The sequence below is a fragment of the Ranitomeya variabilis genome, chromosome 4 (genome assembly GCF_051348905.1).
Source record: "Ranitomeya variabilis isolate aRanVar5 chromosome 4, aRanVar5.hap1, whole genome shotgun sequence".
Taxonomy (NCBI): Eukaryota; Metazoa; Chordata; class Amphibia; order Anura; family Dendrobatidae; genus Ranitomeya; species Ranitomeya variabilis.
The window spans coordinates 25163207-25186311 of NC_135235.1; the positions used below are offsets into that span (position 1 = coordinate 25163207).

The 23105-nt window shown below is 45.7% G+C and overlaps 1 protein-coding gene across 3 annotated transcripts; it reads right to left on the bottom strand.

Moving 5' to 3' along the window:
- Window positions 1-235: 235 nt before the first annotated feature.
- LPCAT3 (lysophosphatidylcholine acyltransferase 3) lies at window positions 236-16278 on the bottom strand. 3 transcript variants are annotated; one of them, XM_077258167.1, is made up of 13 exons: window positions 16122-16278; window positions 14481-14588; window positions 9149-9255; window positions 8967-9060; window positions 8097-8134; window positions 7524-7702; window positions 7331-7439; window positions 6708-6794; window positions 6453-6619; window positions 4834-4981; window positions 4544-4702; window positions 2606-2734; window positions 236-399 (listed from the first exon to the last, which is right to left on the bottom strand). In XM_077258167.1, the coding sequence occupies exons 1-12, from the start codon at window positions 16213-16215 to the stop codon at window positions 2618-2620; spliced, it is 1407 nt and encodes a 468-aa protein (XP_077114282.1). In that variant the 5' UTR covers window positions 16216-16278; the 3' UTR covers window positions 236-399; window positions 2606-2617. The 3 variants fall into 3 exon arrangements, with proteins under 3 accessions (XP_077114282.1, XP_077114283.1, XP_077114284.1); XM_077258168.1 differs by having other exon boundaries at window positions 2592-2734; XM_077258169.1 differs by having other exon boundaries at window positions 2578-2734.
- Window positions 16279-23105: the final 6827 nt, after the last annotated feature.

Consider the following 23105-nt stretch of genomic DNA (forward strand, 5'->3'; position numbering starts at 1 on the left):
GAGCCGTTGTATCCAGCGTCCCTGGACTGCCATAATCCAGTGCAGTTTTACCATCGGCGTCCGTCGTTAGCTGCCCTGTGACGTGACCCAGCGGGCGGGTGTCGGCAGAAGGAGAAAAGTCGGGTGAAAGTCTCCAGCAAACTAAAAAGTTCAAGTAATAGAAAGTCCAAAAATACCTCCCCCCCCTCCCCAAGTAGTAGAAAAGTCTATAAAATAACATTTGGGTGGGGGGGGGTCCTACATTTCTGTAGGATTATTGGCGCCGGCAACCAGTTTGTAGTTAGAAAAAAAATTATCAGCAATTGTGTCCTTCCTGGCAGTATGGTGTCCGCTGTACAGATGGGACCAGCATGGAAGGAAGAGGTGTGCTAACCATCGCCACGAGGAGCGACATACAATCTGCAGAGACAGGAAACAAGGAGGTCAGACATTTCATGCACTTTACCAACAAGCCACAAAGCTCAGAAAATTAAAGTCGTCCGCTCAGTTTCTGGGAAAGATGGGTGACGTGATCTGGATGTCGCATACCGCTCGTACATACCGAATGGCCACTTTATTAGAGACACCGGCCCCTTCCACAGGTGGAGCTTCCCCGAGTGGACATTATAAATGTGACCCCATGAAAAATCTAAGAAAATCCACATCGTTCTGAGGAAAGTGGTCAGAGGAGTATGAAGAATCAACCTTAATAAAAGGGATCAGAGGAGGATGTGAGGAATCGTTGTGATGAAAGGGGACAGAGGACGTTTACAATGCTTAGGATGAAAGGTTCAGAAGAGGATGTGAAAAATAGTCTTGCAGAAAGGGGTCAGAGGAGGATGTGGGGGATGCTTCTGATAAAATAGGTTAGCGAAGAATAGTTTTGATGAAAGGGATCAGAGGAGGATGTGAGGAATCGTTGTGATGAAAGGGAACAGAGGAAGATATGAAGAATGGTTTTGCTGAAAGGGATCAGAGGACATGAAAAAACATTCAAATTAAAGGATCGATCTCAGGGAAGTGGTCAGGAAATATTTAGAATGCTTTGGGGGAAAGGATCAGAGGAGGATGTGGAGAATGATTCTGATGAAAGGGGTAAGAGGAGGATGTGAGAAATGCTTCGGATGAAAAGATCAGCGGAAGATGTGATTAATTATTTTGAAGAAAGGGCTCATAGAAGGATGTAAACATTCTGATTAAAGGATCATTTTGAGGTTAGATGAGGATGTAAAGAGTGGTTCTCTGGGGGAAAAAAAAAAAAAAAGGAGGATGTAAATAATCGCAGTGATAAGTGATCAGAGGAGGATGTGAAGAATGATTCTGGACCTCACTCGAGAACTTTAGTAGCAGATGCAACGTCCAGCGCCATTATTGGGTAATAAGAACTGGTGACTCCAGAGAGCAAAAGATGGATCGCTAATCAGAGGAAGAACATTGCACGCTCCAATGGACACAAGTTTGTGCTGCACTGTGCTGGTGGCAGGGTCCGAAGTGGGCGACCTCTCTAGAACAGATGGGGGAAGGTTTTCTTGGTGCACCCGGACTCTTCTGATACCTGTGGATGGACAACCCCTTGAAGGTTTTTTTTGTGATGATTAGCTGCACTTCTGGTGGCCAAATGAGGTCCAACCCTCCACTATAAGGGGTCTCTAATAAAGTGGCCATAGAGGGAACATCTAAACCCGTCAGCACCGGTGGGAGCTGTAATAGTTGTAATTTTCAAATGTTTCTTATTTCCGGTGGGTGGCAACCGTCAGTCACGGAGTTTCACAGGGGCATGACGGCACGTGCACCGAGCACTAGTGGGCAGGGGGATGCATGGTGGGGTGGATGCATGGAGCACAGAGGGCAGGGTGTGCATGGTGGGGTGGATGCATGGAGCATAGTGGGCAGGGGGTGCATGGTGGGGTGGATGCATGGAGCACAGTGGGCAGGGTGTGCATGGTGGGGTGGATGCATGGAGCACAGTGGGCAGGGTGTGCATGGTGGGGCGGATGCATGGAGCACAGTGGGCACGGTGTGCATGGTGGGGCGGATGCATGGAGCACAGTGGGCAGGGTGTGCATGGTGGGGCGGATGCATGGAGCATAGTGGGCAGGGTGTGCATGGTGGGGTGGATGCATGGAGCACAGTGGGCAGGGTGTGCATGGTGGGGTGGATGCATGGAGCACAGTGGGCAGGGTGTGCATGGTGGGGTGGATGCATGGAGCACAGTGGGCAGGGTGTGCATGGTGGGGTGGATGCATGGAGCACAGTGGGCAGGGTGTGCATGGTGGGGTGGATGCATGGAGCACAGTGGGCAGGGTGTGCATGGTGGGGTGGATGCATGGAGCACAGTGGGCAGGGTGTGCATGGTGGGGTGGATGCATGGAGCACAGTGGGCAGGGTGTGCATGGTGGGGTGGATGCATGGAGCATAGTGGGCAGGGGGTGTATGGTGGGGTGGATGCATGGGGGCCGGTAGGTGCAATGACTGCCGATGTCAGGAGTGACCTGGATTCACACCCAAAGCAGCAGCACGAGCCCTGAGGAAACCTAGTAGAAAGCAGATGGACAGAAGCGAGTGCAGGCTGCTGGGTGCTCACCCTCGGGCACTCACCATCGGGTACTCACCATCAGGTACTCACCATCGGGCCCTGTCAGTGGGACTTCTGCAGCTTGTCCTTTCTTTGCACCAGGACTTTCCGTAAGTAAGGCAGTGCAAACAGCAGCAATAAGAAGAATAAGTGGCCTATAAAATAGACCGACATGTACACCTGCCGAGAGACGGAGAGAGTGGATCAGTACACAGATTTTCACATCTTTAGTATCTGCGTTTACTGTCAGTGACCGGAAACATTCTCATTTACTGACTGCATGGGCACGCTCGCTCATCACAGCGCAGGAGGGGGTGCGCTCGCTCGTCACAGCGCAGGAGGGGGCGCGCTCGCTCGTCACAGCGCAGGAGGGGGCGCGCTCGCTCGTCACAGCGCAGGAGGGGGCGCGCTCGTTCGTCACAGTGCAGGAGGGGGCGCGCTCGCTCGTCACAGCGCAGGAGGGGGCGCGCTCGCTCATCACAGCGCGGGGGGGGGCGCTCTCTCGCAACACAGCTGAGATCAGCACCCGTTATCAGCCTTCGCACGTCACCACAGTTTGGTTCACTGACAGCAAGCACAGATTTTGAATGTAATAAACGGGTATTAACCACTTCCAAGAGCTATAACTTATCTTTATTTTTCCAGTGACATATGGAGGAGGGCAGGTTTATTTTTTAGAACAAGTTGTACTTTTCATTGACACTGTTCACTCTACCAAATAATGCAATAAAAACCGGTTTAAAAAAAAAAAAAAAAAAGGAAAGAAAAAAATGTATTCCCAGTGCTCTGAAAATAATGAGATGCAATTCTGATGGCGTTCATTGTAAAGTAAAAATGGCGAGATGGCGCTATGATAACGACGATGCCAAACGTGCCGCTTTTAGGGTAAGTTCACACAGGGCATTTTTGTTGCATTTTTTGCTGCTTTTTTATGCTAATTTTAGCTGCTTTTTACAGTACCAGCAAAGCCTATGAGATTTCAGAAATCTCCTGCACACACATTGTTTTTTTGTGTGATCAGTATTTTGTGCTTTGCTACGTTTTTGAGACATAGAGCATGTCACTTCTTTCAGCGTTTTTTCACCCATTGATTTGAATGGGTGTTGAACAAAACGCAGCAAAAAATTAGGTATCATTACTTGCTGCGTTTTTGCTGCTGAAAATTCAAGGACATTAGCATGGACAAAGAAAAAAAAAAAGAAGCAGCAAAAAAACGCACCAAAACCTGCGTTTTTGACGCAGCTTCTTTCCTGCCAAGATGTTCAGGTTTTGCTGCAGAAAAAAAAAAAAAAGCAAAAAAGCAAAAACGCCCTGTGTGAACTTACCCTTAGTGGGTTTAAAAAAAAAAAAAAAAAAATAGTCACCACAAAATATTAAAGTTTTACTTTTCCCCCTTCTGTGCATTTACCTTCTGTGTTAAATATTTTATTTATTTTTAGTTAATTTTTACTGTTAAGAGACGGCTGCTGGCTGCATAACCAGCTCCAGCACCCTCCCTGGGACGTACTATTACACTGTTACAGAAGCCCCAACATAAAAGGGAATCTGCAATAATGATGGCGGCCGTGGCCTTCAGAAGAAATCTGGACCCGCTGGGTGGTGTACAAAGCTTCCTGCCCAGCCCCATCCGCGCGCAGCCCGGCCCCATCCGCGCGCAGCCCGGCCCCATCCGCGCGCAGCCCGGCCCCATCCGCGCGCAGCCCGGCCCCATCCGCGCGCAGCCCGGCCCCATCCGCGCGCAGCCCGGCCCCATCCGCGCGCAACCCGGCCCCATCCGCGCGCAACCCGGCCCCATCCGCGCGCAACCCGGCCCCATCCGCGCGCAACCCGGCCCCATCCGCGCGCAACCCGGCCCCATCCGCGCGCAACCCGGCCCCATCCGCGCGCAGCCCGGCCCCATCCGCGCGCAGCCCGGCCCCATCGCTGACCATCTACTCCCATGCAGGTTTACCCCCATACTGTGCGCGGTCAGGCGCATTCACCACATACCTTGAGCCACTTGTCCCAGGTGAAAAGGCAGAACGGCACCAGCGGGTATCCCATAAAGAGCCAGTGGAAGAACTGCTGCACCAAGTACAGAGGCGGGCGCAGCAGAGGCACGGAGCAGAGGTGGCGGAGCACAGGACTGTCCCTCACCAGCTCCATCGCCTGCAGAGAGGGGAAATGTCACCTCCATATACTGCACCATAAGCAGCGGGCACACACAGAGCGCAGGCTAAGGTCTCATTCCTGCCTGCGCGCCGTACCCACTGCTCCACCTACAGCCCCGGGCTCCTCACCTGTTTCTCCACTATGACAATCAGGAACTCCAGCGAGAAGCAGACGAGGTATCCGGAGTGCAGACCATGCCATACAGCCAGGAAGAAGAGGGTGGCTCCCTGAGACACGGCCTTGTTACCGAGAAAGCGGAGACGCTTAAAAATGTATCTGAGCAAAGGAGAACAAGGGGTTAATGTCACGAAGATCGCAGCGACAGAGCGACAAAACAGCAGCAAAATTCATCACATGCAGAAGAGGATTAGAAAAAAAACTGCCACGCTGTAGTGATTCAGAGACATGGACATAATTACCCTCCAGAGCTGCGCTCATGATTCAAAAAGCTTCAGACACCCGACATCACACAGCAGAATAGTGAGTGCAGCTCTGAGGTAGAATACAGGATGTAACTCAGGATCAGTAATGTATGTACACAGTGACTGCACCAGCAGAATAGTGAGTGCAGCTCTGGAGTATAATACAGGATGTAACTCAGGATCAGTAATGTAATGTATATACACAGTGACTGCACCAGCAGAATAGTGAGTGCAGCTCTGGAGTATAATACAGGATGTAACTCAGGATCAGTAATGTATGTACACAGTGACTGCACCAGCAGAATAGTGAGTGCAGCTCTGGAGTATAATACAGGATGTAACTCAGGATCAGTAATGTAATGTATGTACACAGTGACTGCACCAGCAGAATAGTGAGTGCAGCTCTGGGGTATAATACAGGATGTAAGTCAGATCAGTAATGTAATGTATGTACACAGTGACTGCACCAGCAGAATAGTGAGTGAAGCTCTGGAGTATAATACAGGATGTAACTCAGGATCAGTAATGTAATGTATGTACACAGTGACTGCACCAGCAGAATAGTGAGTGCAGCTCTGGGGTATAATACAGGATGTAAGTCAGATCAGTAATGTAATGTATGTACACAGTGACTGCACCAGCAGAATAGTGAGTGCAGCTCTGCAGTATAATACAGGATGTAATTCAGGATCAGTAATGTAGGTACACAGCGACTGCACCAGCAGAATAGTGAGTGCAGCTCTGCAGTATAATACAGGATGTAATTCAGGATCAGTAATGTATGTACACAGTGACTGCACCAGCAGAATAGTGAGTGCAGCTCTGCAGTATAATACAGGATGTAATTCAGGATCAGTAATGTAGGTACACAGCGACTGCACCAGCAGAATAGTGAGTGCAGCTCTGCAGTATAATACAGGATGTAACTCAGGATCAGTAATGTAATGTATGTACACAGTGACTCCACCAGCAGAATAGTGAGTGCAGCTCTGGAGTATAATACAGGATGTAACTCAGGATCAGTAATGTAATGTATGTACACAGTGACTGCACCAGCAGAATAGTGAGTGCAGCTCTAGAGTATAATACAGGATGTAACTCAGGATCAGTAATGTAATGTCTGTACATAGTGACTGCACCAGCAGAATAGTGAGTGCAGCTCTGGAGTATAATACAGGATGTAATTCAGGATCAGTAATGTAGGTACACAGTGACTGCACCAGCAGAATAGTGAGTGCAGCTCTGGTTTATAACACGGGATGTAACTCAAGAAAAATAAATAATGTATTTGCGTAGAATATCCCTCATATATGGGAGAATCTCACCTTGCCACCCAGTCATTGGTATTAATATTGAAGCTGGCAATGGTCCCTGTGAATAGCGGCGTGGTCTCGAACAGCCAGACCTTCATGTTGGCACAGGCGTCCCACAGCGGTTGCCCGGTTTCATCCTTGCCGTTATATCCGAGACCAGAAAGGATGCAGACGCCCTCCTGTGGAGAGAAGGGGAACAGACCTGATGAGACGCAGAAGACCATACCGGACAAGCCCCTCCGCTGTCGTTATCAGATCTGCACTTACCGTTACCAGCCAGCAGGTGACGTACTTGTACAGTGTAATTTTGCCCCAGATGGTCATGTACACGCAGCGGTACCAGAACGGTTTATTCTGCAAAATCCCAAAGGAAAAAGAAAAAATCAGTTATAAAGCAAGAAGAAGCAGGGACTGGTTAACACTATGTGGACCTCAGCAACCATTTTTTTTATATTATTACTCCACTGCATTAAAAAATCTTTTGCAAATCGTTCAATTTTTTTTTTTTTAAACCATTTTGGGTACGCAGCCCCTGTGTATTTTGTGTGTCTGTAGTTACAGACTGCAAACAAACCCTGTGTAGTCTGATCCTGCTACTGAAGTGGACCTGATCATACTACACTCTTATTTGTAACTTCTATCTACGGAGACACATAATTCTGCACTGGAGCTGCGGACACAAAACGGTAGATTTATGATCAAGGTGGTTTTTTTTAGATGCATTTATTAGATGGTAAAGTAAGTGAGCAGGAAGGGGTTAATGATCCGCATAGACAGGGCGCTGATTATTAACATCCACATTTACAGGATTAGCGAGCTGCCTATCCAGCCCCAGGGTAACGTGCAGGGATTGCAGATTTTATCACAAGTGCCGCCATCTCGTGCCGTACCGCATACTCATCTGTCAGGAAGTAGCTGTCGGGCAGGTGGGGGCCGAACACCATGTACGTGGCGAGGAAGACGAGGCCGAGGCACAGACGCTTCATGGCGGGCTGGACGCTGCATGGAGGCAGAAATAAAAGGTGGTCTCACACTCAGGGTGCCAGTCTGGAGCCCCCCCATCTCCGGCGAGCGGCGTCTCACCTGTTCGGTCTCTGCCCCTCCACATCGGTCAGCTCGCCCGTCACTAACTTCTGGTAACTGCACATGGAAAACTGAGGTCCGACTAAAAACCCTCCGTAATAATAGGAAAAGCCGCAGACCTCCAGCAAGGTGGGAACTCCCATCACTGCACAGCGCTGCTGGTCCGCGGACAGCGAGGTCTGCCAAGGAGATGGCGGGATTTAAAGGACGGCGACAACTACTGCAGGGACAGGTAATGTGCAGCGCGAGACCGGGACCCCAAAATATCAATGCCAGAGTGGTGTCCTGCCTCGTTTAAAGGGACCGCAACGATAAAGCAAACGCCGTCCCTTTAAATAAAACCATGACCCCTCTGAAGTGACGGATGCGCTGCTTTCTAGGAATATATAAACACTGGATTAATACAGCCGGGCCCAGAGGACGCGGGTGTAACCAGAGCCGACCCGCCAGAGACGGGCAACGCCCTGGCACAGCGTCAGGAGGAGATGCAGAGGGCGGACTAATGGCAGCAATCCTCCAGGACAGGGCTCAGGGTAATTACAGAGGATCCGCAGGAGGAGACACCATACAAACCTTGGCTTTCCCTCCATCGTAATAATCAAAAGCGAGTCCTGCAAGAGGAAAAGACGCGGTCAGCGAGAGCAGGACGGCTGGCAGCAAATCACACGCACAATACACTTAAGTTTCATACTTTCTCCCCATTTTCAAGATCTCTGCTTGCTGTCAACAAATAGAATCTATATTTATAAGGAAAGATGGAAATAACGTCCAGTAGAGAAGGGGCTTCACCAGGGAAGACAGAAGCCATATGTACCCCCGAAAGCCACCCCCCGCCAGAGGTCATTGTAGAGAACCCTCTGCAGAGAAGTAACAGCTCTGTACAGATAGTCCTCTAGAAGAAAAAAGGAATACTGAAATTCCAGGACAGCAAGCAGAGATATTAACAATGTGATGAAAACAGGAAGAATATAAAGTTCCAATGTAAACATTCAGTTTTCAAAAAACTTATGCAATCCCCCAACCCCAACCACTGATATACCTCCTGTGTTAGTACTCCAGAGCTGCACTCCCTATTCTGCTGGTGCAGTCACTGTGTACATACATGACATTACTGATCCTGAGTTACATCCTGTATTATACATTATACCTCAGAGCTGCACTCACTATTATACAATCTTCTGAGATAAAATCCCCCTCCTGCACTTCCCACTTGTGCAGTATCACCACACAGCCTATAATATTGATTTGCGAAGTTGCACCAGATAGTGAACAATATTCTGCTGAAGTAAAGCCTATACGATCCAGCAGAACTGTGAATGCAGCTCTGCAGTACTAATACAAGATACGTTAAGTACTGGCTGTGGTAAAACGGATATATAGCACTGATGTTATTTTCCGTGTTTGGCAGCTCCAAGCAAAGGGACCTAAGACGACAACACTTACCGATCAGTTTGAGGGCGAGAACGCAGTGCGGCATCGTCCACTTGATGTCATAGTTATCTGTGGATGTGTAGTAGTAGCCAGACAATAGATAGCCCTGTCCACAAAGAAGCGTCAGAGGGTCCATATGCAGCACTGCCACCGAGCTTAATGGTAGGGGGCGGAACAAGACTCTTCAAACTTACCATTTGGAAGCAAAAACTGGTTAACACCGCAGTAACCGTCCTCCCCATGAGGCGTAGGATGAGGAAATGCAGCACAATACATAACAACGAGTGATAGAGCTGAGAACCTGAGGAGAGAAGAAAGGATCATCAAGCTGTAATCAAGAACGCCTGTCATAGAGGGCAGTATTATAGTAGTTATATTCTTGTACATAGGGGCAGTATTATAGTAGTTATATTCTTGTACATAGGAGCAGTATTATAGTAGTTATATTCTTGTACATAGGAGCAGTATTATAGTAGTTATATTCTTGTACATAGGGGCAGTATTATAGTAGTTATATTCTTGTACATAGGGGCAGTATTATAGTAGTTATATTCTTGTACATAGGGGCAGTATTATAGTAGTTATATTCTTGTACATAGGAGCAGTATTATAGTAGTTATATTCTTGTACATAGGGGCAGTATTATAGTAGTTATATTCTTCTACATAGGGGCAGTATTATAGTAGTTATATTCCTGTACATAGAGGGCAGTATTATAGTAGTTATATTCCTGTACATAGGGGCAGTATTATAGTAGTTATATTCTTGTACATAGGGGCAGTATTATAGTAGTTATATTCTTGTACATAGGGGCAGTATTATAGTAGTTATATTCTTGTACATAGGGGCAGTATTATAGTAGTTATATTCTTGTACATAGGGGCAGTATTATAGTAGATATATTCTTGTACATAGGGGCAGTATTATAGTAGTTATATTCTTGTACATAGGGGCAGTATTATAGTAGTTATATTCTTGTACATAGGAGCAGTATTATAGTAGTTATATTCTTGTACATAGGAGCAGTATTATAGTAGTTATATTCCTGTACATAGAGGGCAGTATTATAGTAGTTATATTCCTGTACATAGGGGCAGTATTATAGTAGTTATATTCTTGTACATAGGAGCAGTATTATAGTAGTTATATTCTTGTACATAGGGGCAGTATTATAGTAGTTATATTCTTGTACATAGGGGCAGTATTATAGTTGCTATATTCTTGTACATAGGAGCAGTATTATAGTAGTTATATTCTTGTACATAGGGGCAGTATTATAGTAGTTATATTCTTGTACATAGGGGCAGTATTATAGTAGTTATATTCTTGTACATAGGAGCAGTATTATAGTAGTTATATTCTTGTACATAGGGGCAGTATTATAGTAGTTATATTCTTGTACATAGGGGCAGTATTATAGTAGTTATATTCTTGTACATAGGGGCAGTATTATAGTAGTTATATTCTTGTACATAAGAGCAGTATTATAGTAGTTATATTCTTGTACATAGGGGCAGTATTATAGTAGTTATATTCTTGTACATAGGGGCAGTATTATAGTAGATATATTCTTGTACATAGGGGCAGTATTATAGTAGTTATATTCTTGTACATAGGGGCAGTATTATAGTAGTTATATTCTTGTACATAGGAGCAGTATTATAGTAGTTATATTCCTATACATGGGAGCAGTATTATAGTAGTTATATTCTTGTACATAGGGGCAGTATTATAGTAGTTATATTATTGTACATAGGAGCAGTATTATAGTAGTTATATTATTGTACATAGGAGCAGTATTATAGTAATTATATTCTTGTATATAGGAGCAGTATTATAGTAGTTATATTATTGTACATAGGGGCAGTATTATAGTAGTTATATTCTTGTACATAGGAGCAGTATTATAGTAGTTATATTCTTGTACATAGGGGCAGTATTATAGTAGTTATATTCTTGTACATAGGAGCAGTATTATAGTAGTTATATTCCTGTACATAGGAGCAGTATTATAGTAGTTATATTCTTGTACATAGGGGCAGTATTATAGTAGTTATATTCTTGTACATAGGGGCAGTATTATAGTAGTTATATTCCTGTACATAGAGGGCAGTATTATAGTAGTTATATTCCTGTACATAGGAGCAGTATTATAGTAGTTATATTCTTGTACATAGGAGCAGTATTATAGTAGTTATATTCCTGTACATAAGAGCAGTATTATAGTAGTTATATTCTTGTACATAGGAGCAGTATTATAGTAGTTATATTCCTGTACATAGAGGGCAGTATTATAGTAGTTATATTCCTGTACATAGGAGCAGTATTATAGTAGTTATATTCTTGTACATAGGAGCAGTATTATAGTAGTTATATTCTTGTACATAGGGGCAGTATTATAGTAGTTATATTCTTGTACATAGGAGCGGTATTATAGTAGTTATATTCCTGTACATAGGAGCAGTATTATAGTAGGTATATTCTTGTACATAGGGGCAGTTTATAGTAGTTATATTCTTGTACATAGGAGCAGTATTATAGTAGTTATATTGTTGTACATCTGGTGCAGTATTATAGTAGTTATATTCTTGTACATAGGGGGCAGTATTATAGTAGTTATATTCTTGCACATAGGGAGCAGTATTATAGTAGTTATATTCTTGTACATAGGGGCAGTATTATAGTAGTTATATTCTTGTACATAGGGGCAGTATTATTTATCACAATTTTTCTAGCAGGTTTCTAGCATTACACATTAAGCTCTATACAGCTGATAAAAGCAAACCCTTGTTGGTGTTAATTATAAATGACCTTCACTATTACTATTACTATGGGGTTAAACAGTAACCAGATATACAGGTTCAGAGTAAATACATTGATCTGTTGATCTCCAGAACTTCCTGATCGCTCCTCGCCCGCTGTTTTGCCGCCCGTCCACCACTCACAAGTGGAGATTAGTTGCATTAGGTTTACATTTATCTATGGGCTTGTTGCACATACAACCCCAATAACAGATACAGGAACTGCCAGGTGTGAACATCGTCCGCAGAGGTCGTCCCTCTGACCTTGGCCAACTAACTCCAGGAATGTGTCTCAGACGCGGCACTGAACATTACAGCCCGGGCTCGTACGCCCGCCTTCGGATTTCCTGATAGAACTGTATAAACTTGCCAGTGACGGGCGGCTCCAGAGAAGACGTCTCGCCCTGACACGAGGCATCTAGGTGCTGCCAGGAGATCCGGGTGCGCCCACCGCGCCCCACACAAACTTTCACTGCCTCCCAGACATCAATCATACGCTCCACGAGGATGAATAATCGCCTTAGGACTGAAGCAAAATCCTGGAGGAATAAGCCTCAAGCCATCAGCAGGATGCAGCGCACCTTAAAGGGACAGAGAACCAACCACTTCTTAAAGGGCCCCAGGTTAAAAATTGCACAACAATACATTTAACAACTTCATTAACCTGGTGTTTGAATTCCGCACCCTTTTTCAGTGTACCTGCTTGCTGTAAGCCAACAGTAACACTCACGGACATTTTGAGGCTGGAAACCTTATCTTACAACAGTGTAGAAGTTTTGATACAATGTATCGGTCCAGAGTCTACACTTAGATTAGGGTTAGGTTCTCCTGATGAGGGTCATAGTTCACACGAGGGTACAGGATGGCTGCCTAATCATGAACTTCATTCGCATGCAAAAAATCGGTCGGCGCCTTCCCGCGGTTTTGTGGATGACCGCCATCTATCGCGGTTTTGAGAAGCAGCAGGTCAATTCTATTGTTGCAGACTTTCCAGTTTGTAATGCACAAAGGTGGAACGTGCAAAGAAATCCACAACATCTGGTTCACGATTGCATCGTGTGAATTCACCAGAGCTCAGCAGAAAGCGTCACGGATCCAGCAGCCACATCGATAGTCCACGGGACAAAAACACGGGGACCCTCCTCCTAACTGCGGCATACCTGGCGCAGCGTCATTCCGGCATGGCGCCACCACCCAAGTCTTACCAGAAGAGGCGGCAGGGATAACACAGGTAGGAGGAGGGTCGCAGGGATTCGGCTTCTGGACCGGGGTCCTGTGATGCTTTTCTGCTCAATTCTTGAAATCCCCCATGCATTGCAAAAAGTGATTCCGCAGGATAACCGATAGGTTGCGAATTAACTGCACCACAAGTGAATATGCAAGGAGAAAACTTCTGCAAAGTGCAGGTGCTTTGTAAAAGTCCCACTTCCTTAGCTGGTTACTAACTAACATTGTGGATTTTCCCAACATTGGGCATTTACCATTCAAAAACAACTTACAAAAGTTTAAACTGTGGATTTTACCATAAATCTGCGTGAAAATCAGCAGCAACATTCCTACTGGTTTGAAGTTATGATGCAGATTTCACCTTGCGCATTGCAAATGATACAAACCCGCAGCATCCATTGACTGTAAATATAAAATGCAACTCGGGGCAATTTCCGCTCAGGATATTTTTTTTCTGCAATGAGGCCAAGTTACTACGCTGAGTTTTGGGTGAGTTCTTTATGTTGCGTATTTTTGAAAAAAAAAAATGCAGATAACCTACGGTATTTTACTTAATGGCTGCAGAAAATCTGAAGCTCATAGCGGGAACGTAGCCCAAGGATGAAGTTTGGGAATAGGCCGTCTCAAGAAATATAGGAAAAGAAAAAGTCTGCAACAAATTCCTCTAAGCGTGCATTCACATGGAGCGGTGCCGACAGGTGGAAACTGCTGGGCGACATTTTGACAATGTAACCGCTTACAGAACATACATCATGATGGAGGTATAGAATGGGTTTGTTTGTTTTTTTTCTTTTAAACAATTTAAGGGGAAAGGGGGTGATTGGGGGTCTTTGAAAAACATGCAAAGCCCCCAGAAACAAGAGTGATAAGATGAGAACTTCAGACACCAGTTAGGGAATGGCGGCTTCTTACACGAAGGTTCCGGGATCATTTACCGTGTTACCAGAGGACGCGCAGACTGGCGCCGTGCCCGGGCATCAGTAGATAAGCCCATTAGTCCTATCTCCCGGCCTAGTGAACATTACCCTCATCATCTCCTTTACACTCACAATCCCTGGTAATCTACACAGCGATGACTCCAGGATGACAGAGTTAACTGCACTGATACAATGTAACAAAAATAATGAAAAAATAGACACAAGAAAGGTTGGATACATCTGTAACAACTCCTCGATTGTCCGAAGTCTCGGCTCTGTCCTGGGTTCCAGCCTCCCATTCACTGACAGCAAGCAGAACCTTGGATGACATAATGATTAAAGGGGCTGTCCGGGATGAAATGAAAAGTGAGAGGAGTCGGATGAGTCTGGACGGGACCACAAGTATCCGAATCAGCAGTTGCAAAGAATGACTGCAAACTTCACAGATGAGGCCTGCACAACCCCTTTAACTATATTCGCCCAAAACTTATAAATCCCCCATTAAGTCAGCGGCTGCGGACGACCAATCTCTGCTTCACCACCCGTCCCCCCTCGTCTTCTCCCCAGTGATGCTGACGTACCAAAATTAAAGTATGCGATGCAGAGTCCGGTCACCGTGTTGAACAGATGGATGTGAGACGGCTGCTTCTTAAAAAGGAAGTATCTCTGGAATAAGGCCAAGGGGTAACCTGAGAACAGAGGGAGAAAGAAACGTGTAACGTCAGGACACAGAAGATTAGACTAAACGGTGGAGAGGTGGCGGTGCCCGGGAAATGCCCCTTCTGCGCTGCCCCCTACAGGTGCAGAGTATTACACAAGACGGTTGGGAGGTGGTGGTGTCCAAGAGATGCCCCTTCTGCGCTGCACCTGGACACGGCTCTGCCCCCTACAGGGGCAAAGCATTACACAGGACGGTCGGAGGTGGCGGTGCCAGGGAGATGCCCCTTCTGCGCTGCACCTGGACACAGCTCTGCCCCCTACAGGGGCAAAGCATTACACAGGACGGTCGGGAGGTGGCGGTGCCCAGGAGATGCCCCTTCTGCGCTGACCCTGGACACAGCTCTGCCCCCTACAGGTGCAGAGTATTACACAGGACGGTCGGGAGGTGGCGGTGCCCAGGAGATGCCCCTTCTGCGCTAAACCTGGACACAGCTCTGCCCCCTACAGGTGCAGAGTATTACACAGGACGGTCAGGAGGTGGCGGTGCCCAAGAGATGCCCCTTCTGCGCTGCCCCCTACAGGTGCAGAGTATTACACAGGACGGTCGGAGGTGGCGGTGCCCAGGAGATGCCCCCTCTGCGCTGCCCCCGGACCCAGCTCTGCCCCCTACAGGTGCAGAGTATTACACAGGACGGCTGGAGATGATGGTGCCCAGGAGATGCCCCTTCTGTGTTGCCCCCGAACACAGCTCTGCCTCCTACAGGTGCAGAGTATTACACAGGACGGTCGGAGGTGGCAGAGCCCGGGAGATGCCCCTTCTGCGCTACCCCCGGACACAGCTCTGCCCCCTACAGGTGCAGAGTATTACACAGGATGGTCAGAGGTGGCGGTGCCCAGGAGATGCCCCTTCTGCGTTGCCCCTGGACACAGCTCTGCCCTCTACAGGTGCAGAGTATTACACAGGACGGTGGGAGAGCCCGGGAGATGCCCCTCTGCGCTGCCCCCTACAGGTGCAGAGTATTACACAGGACGGTCGGAGGTGGCGGTGCCCAGGAGATGCCCCCTCTGCGCTGCCCCCGGACCCAGCTCTGCCCCCTACAGGTGCAGAGTATTACACAGGACGGTCGGAGGTGGCGGTGCCCAGGAGATGCCCCCTCTGCGCTGCCCCCTACAGGTGCAGAGTATTACACAGGACGGTCGGAGGTGGCGTTGCCCGGGAGATGCCCCCTCTGCGCTGCCCCTGCACACAGCTCTGCCCCCTCCATGAATGTAGCACATGGACACTCCGGTTGTTACAGTGGGGGTCAGGGTGCCCGCTCTTCATGCCTCTGCCCGGCAGGTGCACACATGTCATCACCCCCTTCCTCCTGCCTGATCCCTACATGATGGAGGCACCAGCCCCGGAATCCTGTCCCTCCTGAGCCTCCATATCTCTCAGCCCTCCGCCCTGTGTCCCCCATCACAGACCACCTGTGACAGCTCCCCCCACCAGGGACACTCAGCGCCACCCTTCAAGGGACTCTCCATATCCCACCCCCCGGAAACTTCTGCCGCCCCCTCACCGCTTAGGATAGAAAGAATAAGTCTCAGCGCGGCCTCCGAAGCCCCCAGCGCCTCGGCCGCCCCGTGCAGCAAAGACCCCGAGGCCGCCGCCATCTTCGTGCTCCCCGCCGGCCCTGACTGGACCGAGCAACAGCCCCCTATTAATAAGCCACGCCCACAGAGGAGGCGACTAGCGACTCTTCACGCCCCTTCTGGCGCCGATTGGCTGTACAGACATGAGGAGTGATTTGGAGGCGTGGCTTCGGTGGCGGTTATTACACAGCCAATGTCACCAGAGGGCGGGGCTCTGCCCTGTTGTAGCGTGACAGTGGGCGTGGCCGGACGCTGATTGGACGTGTCAGGAGAGGAGGGTTACTAGCGGTCACCGTGTGGCGCGAGGGGGACAAGGGTCACGTGATGTCACATGTAGGGTAAAGGTCAGGTGACTGCAGCACCTGTGTATTATAGGTTATTACACAGCACCCAGTGATCAGTGCAGCAGCAGCTTTTTTGCACTTTTTTTTTTTTTTTTTTTCACTGGAGTCATTTTTTTTCTTTCTCCAATGACTATGTAGTTTTAGTTTTTGGGTACATGTCATGGTTTTATTACTTTTTATTGTATTTTTTATGGGGTTTGGACTGATAATAAAAAATTATAATTCTGGCGTTTCCGTTCTTATGTTTTTTTCTTTACTGCATTTACTGATTAGTAAATTAATTTTATATTTCGATAGATGGGACTTTTACGAATGCAGCGATAACCAATATGTTTATATTTTTTCATTTTTTATTCATTTTTTTTTTTTAAAGGAAGTGATTCAGACATTTATTATTTTTTATATATAGATTTTTTTTTCAATTTTAATAGATTTTTTTTTTTAGCCCTCCAGATGTGCATTACTTGTTTTTAGCAGAGCTGCAAAGGAGGAGACCGCAATTTACACTATGTATTGTAAAAATTAAAGATATACACGTGTTTGGTATCGACGCATTCATAAAAGCCTGATCTATCGATATGTAAAATTAATTCATCCGATGGGTAAAACATAACGATAACATCAATACAACAAAACTCCCTAAACATACATAAAAAAATCAAAACAAACGTCTTATGTATAAATGAAAACATCAGTTTTCCGCACAAAAACCAAGATCTGAACTGATGGAAAAGTAAAAACGTTGCGTAGGAAAACGGCGGTGCACTTTTTTTTTCAACACTCAAAACAGAAAAGGAGAAAAACAACGAAAACGCAAAAGTTAAAAATGTCCTGGTCCTGAAGAAGTTAAAAGAACAGCAAGACTTTCTGGCGAGTCCTGGTTGTGTGATGCATGTGACAACAATCTCCCTTCTTCTTATGTCCGGCCTGTGATTTTGGGTAGGAAGATGGAATCTGTTTCTTAAAAAAACAAACATCCAAGCCTGGCTATGTTTTACCAAAACCTACATCACGTTGGCTAAAAGCGAGTGGGGAAAACGTGTCTGATGAGAACAAGGTGGAACATTTTGGCCATAATTCCAACAAAGTTCAAATCCGTCTAGAATTTCACCATCCCCACAGTGAGGCATGGTGGAGGCTGCATTGTTCTTCTTGGCTGTTTTTCGGCAGCTAAAACGGGCTTTAGTCAAAGTGGAGGGAATTTTGAATAGTTTCAAATATCAGTCAATTTTGCAATAAAGTCTCCAGGCCTCAACTAAAAAGCTGAAGATGAGTTTTACATTTTATCCCAACATTGAACCTAAGTGACCTCCTCCAAATCAGCAAAAGAACAGCTTCAACAGAGGAAGACCAGAGTTTTGGACCAATGGACAATCTGTGATTACCTGAAGAGGGCGCTGTACACAGGACATGCTGTCACAATATGACAGACATGGAGATGCTGCAAGGAAGAGCGGGAGAAGATCGCCAATTCTCCATGTGCCGCACTGATAGACCCCGACCCAAAGAGAATGAATGGTGATTGACGTTCAAAGGCGACTTCAGCGACGTGAACCTGTCAGATCGGATAATGCGGTGACCATGCAGATATAGGGTTAATCTGAAGGTTATTAGCATTATGAAGGTGCCCGGCCACAGTACTGAATGTTCAGCACTCAGGAGAATATTAACTTTACCCCCTTTAAGACCTATGACGCAAAGTTACGTCATAGGTCGCTTCACCCTCTCTGATGTGGGCTCTGGCGTTGAGCCCACCACATCTTTTCAGCTGATCTGACCAGCTGTCATGTGCCCCTAACAGCCGCAGGTGGAATTGCAATCCACCCGAGGCTGTTAACATGTTAAATGCCGTCAATCTCTGTCAGCGGCATTTAACATAACTGTGCCCATCGGCGCCCTTGTCACATGATCGCAGAGCGCCAACGGGTTGGCAGGAGACCACCACATTTGCCATTTCCAGATCTGCTATGAGCGCCACCCTGTGGCCGGAGTTCATAGCAGATGAGCATTTCTGCTACACATAGCACGGCTGATGCCCTGCTATTTGTAACACAGGTGATAAGAAGATTGAAGCTTCAAGTCTCCTAAGGGTATGTGTCCACGTTCAGGATGGCCGGCGTTATGGACGGAGCGGCAAACCCGCTCGACGCTAAGCCCCGCCCCCTTCTTTGACGCGATGATGCCGGATGTGTTCATTCCACACATCCGGCATCATGGCACCCCACACATAGGGCCCTGTGATATACCTTGCGGCGGCGCACCGTCGCCGCAAGGTAAACAGACATGCTGCGTTCTAAAAAGACGCGCCGCATGTCCGGAATCGCAGGGCCGCCGGGTGCATGTTACCACGCATAGTGGAGACGGGATTTGATAAAATCCCCTCCACTATGCTGTAACATCTGGACGCTGCGTGTTTGACACTGCGACTCTGCACAGCGTCAAACACGCAGCGTTTCCTGAACGTGGACACATACCCTAAGGAGACGATTGAAGCAAGTAAAAAGTGAAAGAAAATGTTTTTAAAAATATAAAAAAAAATAAAAGTTCAAATCACCCGCCTTTTGCCCCATTCAAAATAAAGCAATAAAAAAAATGCACAAATTTGGTATCGCCGAGTTCAGAAACACCTGATGTATAAAATTTAAAACAAATTAATCTGATTGGTAAACGACCTAATTTGAAAAATATCAAAATGGCAGAATTACATTTTATTGGTCATCACAACATTACAATAACGTGATAAAAAAAATCGTATATCTACCCCAAATGGTATCAATAAAAACATCAGATCAAGGCGCAAAAAACAATCCCTCACCCAACCCCAGGTCCCAATATAATAGAGGCGCTGTCAGTCTCGGGAAAATGGTGCTGTTTTGTTTGTTTATGGTTTCTTTTTTTTACAAGCTTTGGATTTTTTTCACTTAAATAAAAAACAACCTAGACATGTTTGGTATGTACGATCTCGTACTGACCTGGAGAATCATACTGGTAGGTCAGTTTTAGCATTTAGTGAACATGGTAAAAAAAAAACAACGATTGTAGAATTGCACTTTTTTTGCAATTTCACCATACTTGGAATTAGTTTTCCAGTACTCTATGTGGTAAAAACAAAAGTACAATTTTTCCCACAAAAAACAAGCCCTCACACAGCTATATTCGTGGAAAAATAAGAAAAGTTTTGGCTCTGGGAACAACAAGCAAAAAACGCAAAACCGGAAAATTCCAAAGTGGTGAAGGGATTATTCCTCCTTGGCGCCGCCGGCTTTCAGTTATACAGGTGTGCTGTCCCTTGACTGTAACCATGCCGTTTAACTGAAAGCTGGCGGCTCCAGGGAGGAATAAAGTTCATTTTCTCCCAGTGCGACAGCCGGACACTTTTCTAATGTTATAAACCCGAACATTAACCCTATATCTGGTGGTTAAAAACATTATCCAGCCTGAGAGTTCCCTTTTAAGGGTATTTATGCCACTACATTATTTTAGTTCTTTATTTTTCTTTTTCCATGCTAAAAAAATTCAGTTTATTTTTCACTTGAATTGTACAGATTATGGGTGACTTTATAGGTGCAAACAGTTTTGAGATAATTCTTCTAGGTATGATTCTTTTCTTGACAATAACCTGACATTTTAATAGGGGTTTGCAGACTTAATAAATAAACCGTATTTAGGGGTGAAGTTTGGGGTCTGTATTTAGGTGTAATGCCGGCAGACCAATGTCGCAATCCATTGAATCATACAATTTAATAGCAGATTGTTGAAAGTGTAAGAAAATTGTGGCAGGAGAGGTTTATGTACAAGTCACGCTGCTGCTATCAGATTGTTGATAGGATCAAGCTCATTGCTCCATGGAGGAAGGTGTCACCATCAAGCGCGTCGCTTCCCTGTGAGCAAAGCTGTTGAACTGTCAAAAGGAGCCACTCCATCCATCTTGTTAGTTATGTATCAACATTCCCTGCTGGTTCAGTGTCTCATTATTTGCTTTCTCAAAAGTGTCAACTTTACACCAGACACTTTCCTGTCATCTGACATAAAACAACTCCCTCCACCCGTCCGGGAGAAGCCACAGGACAAAGCAGGCTGTGATGTAAGGTGGAGGCCACACGCCGCGTCTCACACAGATGATCCCTAACCCAATGTAATTGGTGCCATCAGTGCTGTAATCAGGGCTATGCCGGGTATTACACGGAAAATATTACACTTCGCCCCATCGTGGTTACTGTTTATGTTGTGCAATCAGCGACTGAGTAATGGCTTCCTTCCCCGTCAGCATTTTATGTGTGTGATGAGTGCGTACAAATATGGATTTAATAAACATCTTTTTTATTACAGTTATTGTAGTTATTGTCGGCCCCAGTAGTTCAGGATGTAACTCAGGATCAGTAATGTAATGTATGTACACAGTGACTGCACCAGCAGAATAGTGAGCACAGCTCTGGGGTATAATACAGGATGTAACTCAGGATCAGTAATGTAATGTATGTACACAGTGACTGCACCAGCAGAATAGTGAGCACAGCTCTGGGGTATAATACAGGATGTAACTCAGGATCAGTAATGTAATGTATGTACACAGTGACTGCACCAGCAGAATAGTGAGTGCAGCTCTGGTGTATAATACAGGAGGTAACTCAGGATCAGTAATGTAATGTATGTACACAGTGACTGCACCAGCAGAATAGTGAGCACAGCTCTGGGGTATAATACAGGATGTAACTCAGGATCAGTAATGTAATGTATGTACACAGTGACTGCACCAGCAGAATAGTGAGCACAGCTCTGGGGTATAATACAGGATGTAACTCAGGATCAGTAATGTAATGTATGTACACAGTGACTGCACCAGCAGAATAGTGAGCGCAGCTCTGAGGTATAATACAGGAGGTAACTCAGGATCAGTAATGTAATGTATGTACACAGTGACTGCACCAGCAGAATAGTGAGTGCAGCTCTGGGGTATAATACAGGATGTAACTCAGGATCAGTAATGTAATGTACACAGTGACTGCACCAGCAGAATAGTGAGTGCAGCTCTGGAGTATAATACAGGAGGTAACTCAGGATCAGTAATGTAATGTATGTACACAGTGTCTGCACCAGCAGAATAGTGAGTGCAGCTCTGGAGTATAATACAGGATGTAACTCTGGATCAATAATGTAATGTATGTACACAGTGACTCCACCAGCAGAATAGTGAGTGCAGCTCTGGAATATAATACAGGATATAACTCAGGATCAGTAATGTAATGTATGTACACAGTGACTGCACCAGCAGAATAGTGAGTGCAGCTCTGGAGAATAATACAGGATATAATTCAGGATCAGTAATGTAATGTATGTACACAGTGACTGCACCAGCAGAATAGTGAGTGCAGTTCTGGAGTATAATAAAGGAGGTAACTCAGGATCAGTAATGTAATGTATGTACACAGTGACTGCACTAGCAGAATAGTGAGTGCAGCTCTGGAGTATAATACAGGATATAATTCAGGATCAGTAATGTAATGTATGTACACAGTGACTGCACTAGCAGAATAGTGAGTGCAGCTCTAGAATATAATACAGGATGTAACTCAGGATCAGTAATGTAATGTATGTACACAGTGACTGCACCAGCAGAATAGTGACTGCAGCTCTGGAGTATGAGGGTATGTGCACACGCTGCGGATTCTGCTGCGGATTTTTCCGCAGCGGATTTTCAAAATCCGCAGTGCAAAACCACTGCGGTTTTCACTGCGGATTTTATCGCGGTTTCTTCTGCGGATTCCTCTGTGGTTTTTCAACTGCACTTTCCTATTGGTTTTTATACATATTAGTCCGAAGCAATGAAATTTACACAGAACACATTCAACTCAATAGTGCACCAACCGAGGCCTCCTAGATGATTAAATCAGGCCACCAAATGTTCAGTTCAAAAAATATAATTTATTTATAACAACAAAGAAAAAATTAATATCCATCAATTAACATATCCAATTTTAAAATGTGAAAAGTGCCTCCTAACCAATGACTGGTTTCATGTACGGTGCATACATACAACAATAACACTTTTCAAATAGATAGTGAGGTAAGTCATAAATTAGCTTATTCCTAGGTTATTGTTGACTCAAATACGTAGTGATTTGCCTGAAACACGTATTTTACCTGCTAAAGTGCCGGTGTGCTAAAGTAGATGACTGATTGCAAAAACAGCCTAAAAGGCTTTTATGATGGTAATGCACATTTAAGTTACTCAATCATAGATGCGGACATGGCCACACCATATTGTAATGCACCCAAACACAATGCTAACAATACGGTCAGGTGTACATCTAACTACAACATAATCCGGAGATCATAATTACCTATATGCACACGTCCCCGGAAGAAGAACATATCGAAACGCGCGTAGGGGTTTCATGCTGGTCTTGTACGTGTGCATATAGGTAATTATGATCACCGGACACAGTGTATTAAAGTCTGAGTGCTTCCTCTAGACGTACACTCCCAAAAAAGTGCACGGCAGAGCGCATGTTCCCTCTGCTGTGACCATTGCAGTTTCTTGGCCCCGTCAACGCATATCTCCGGAGC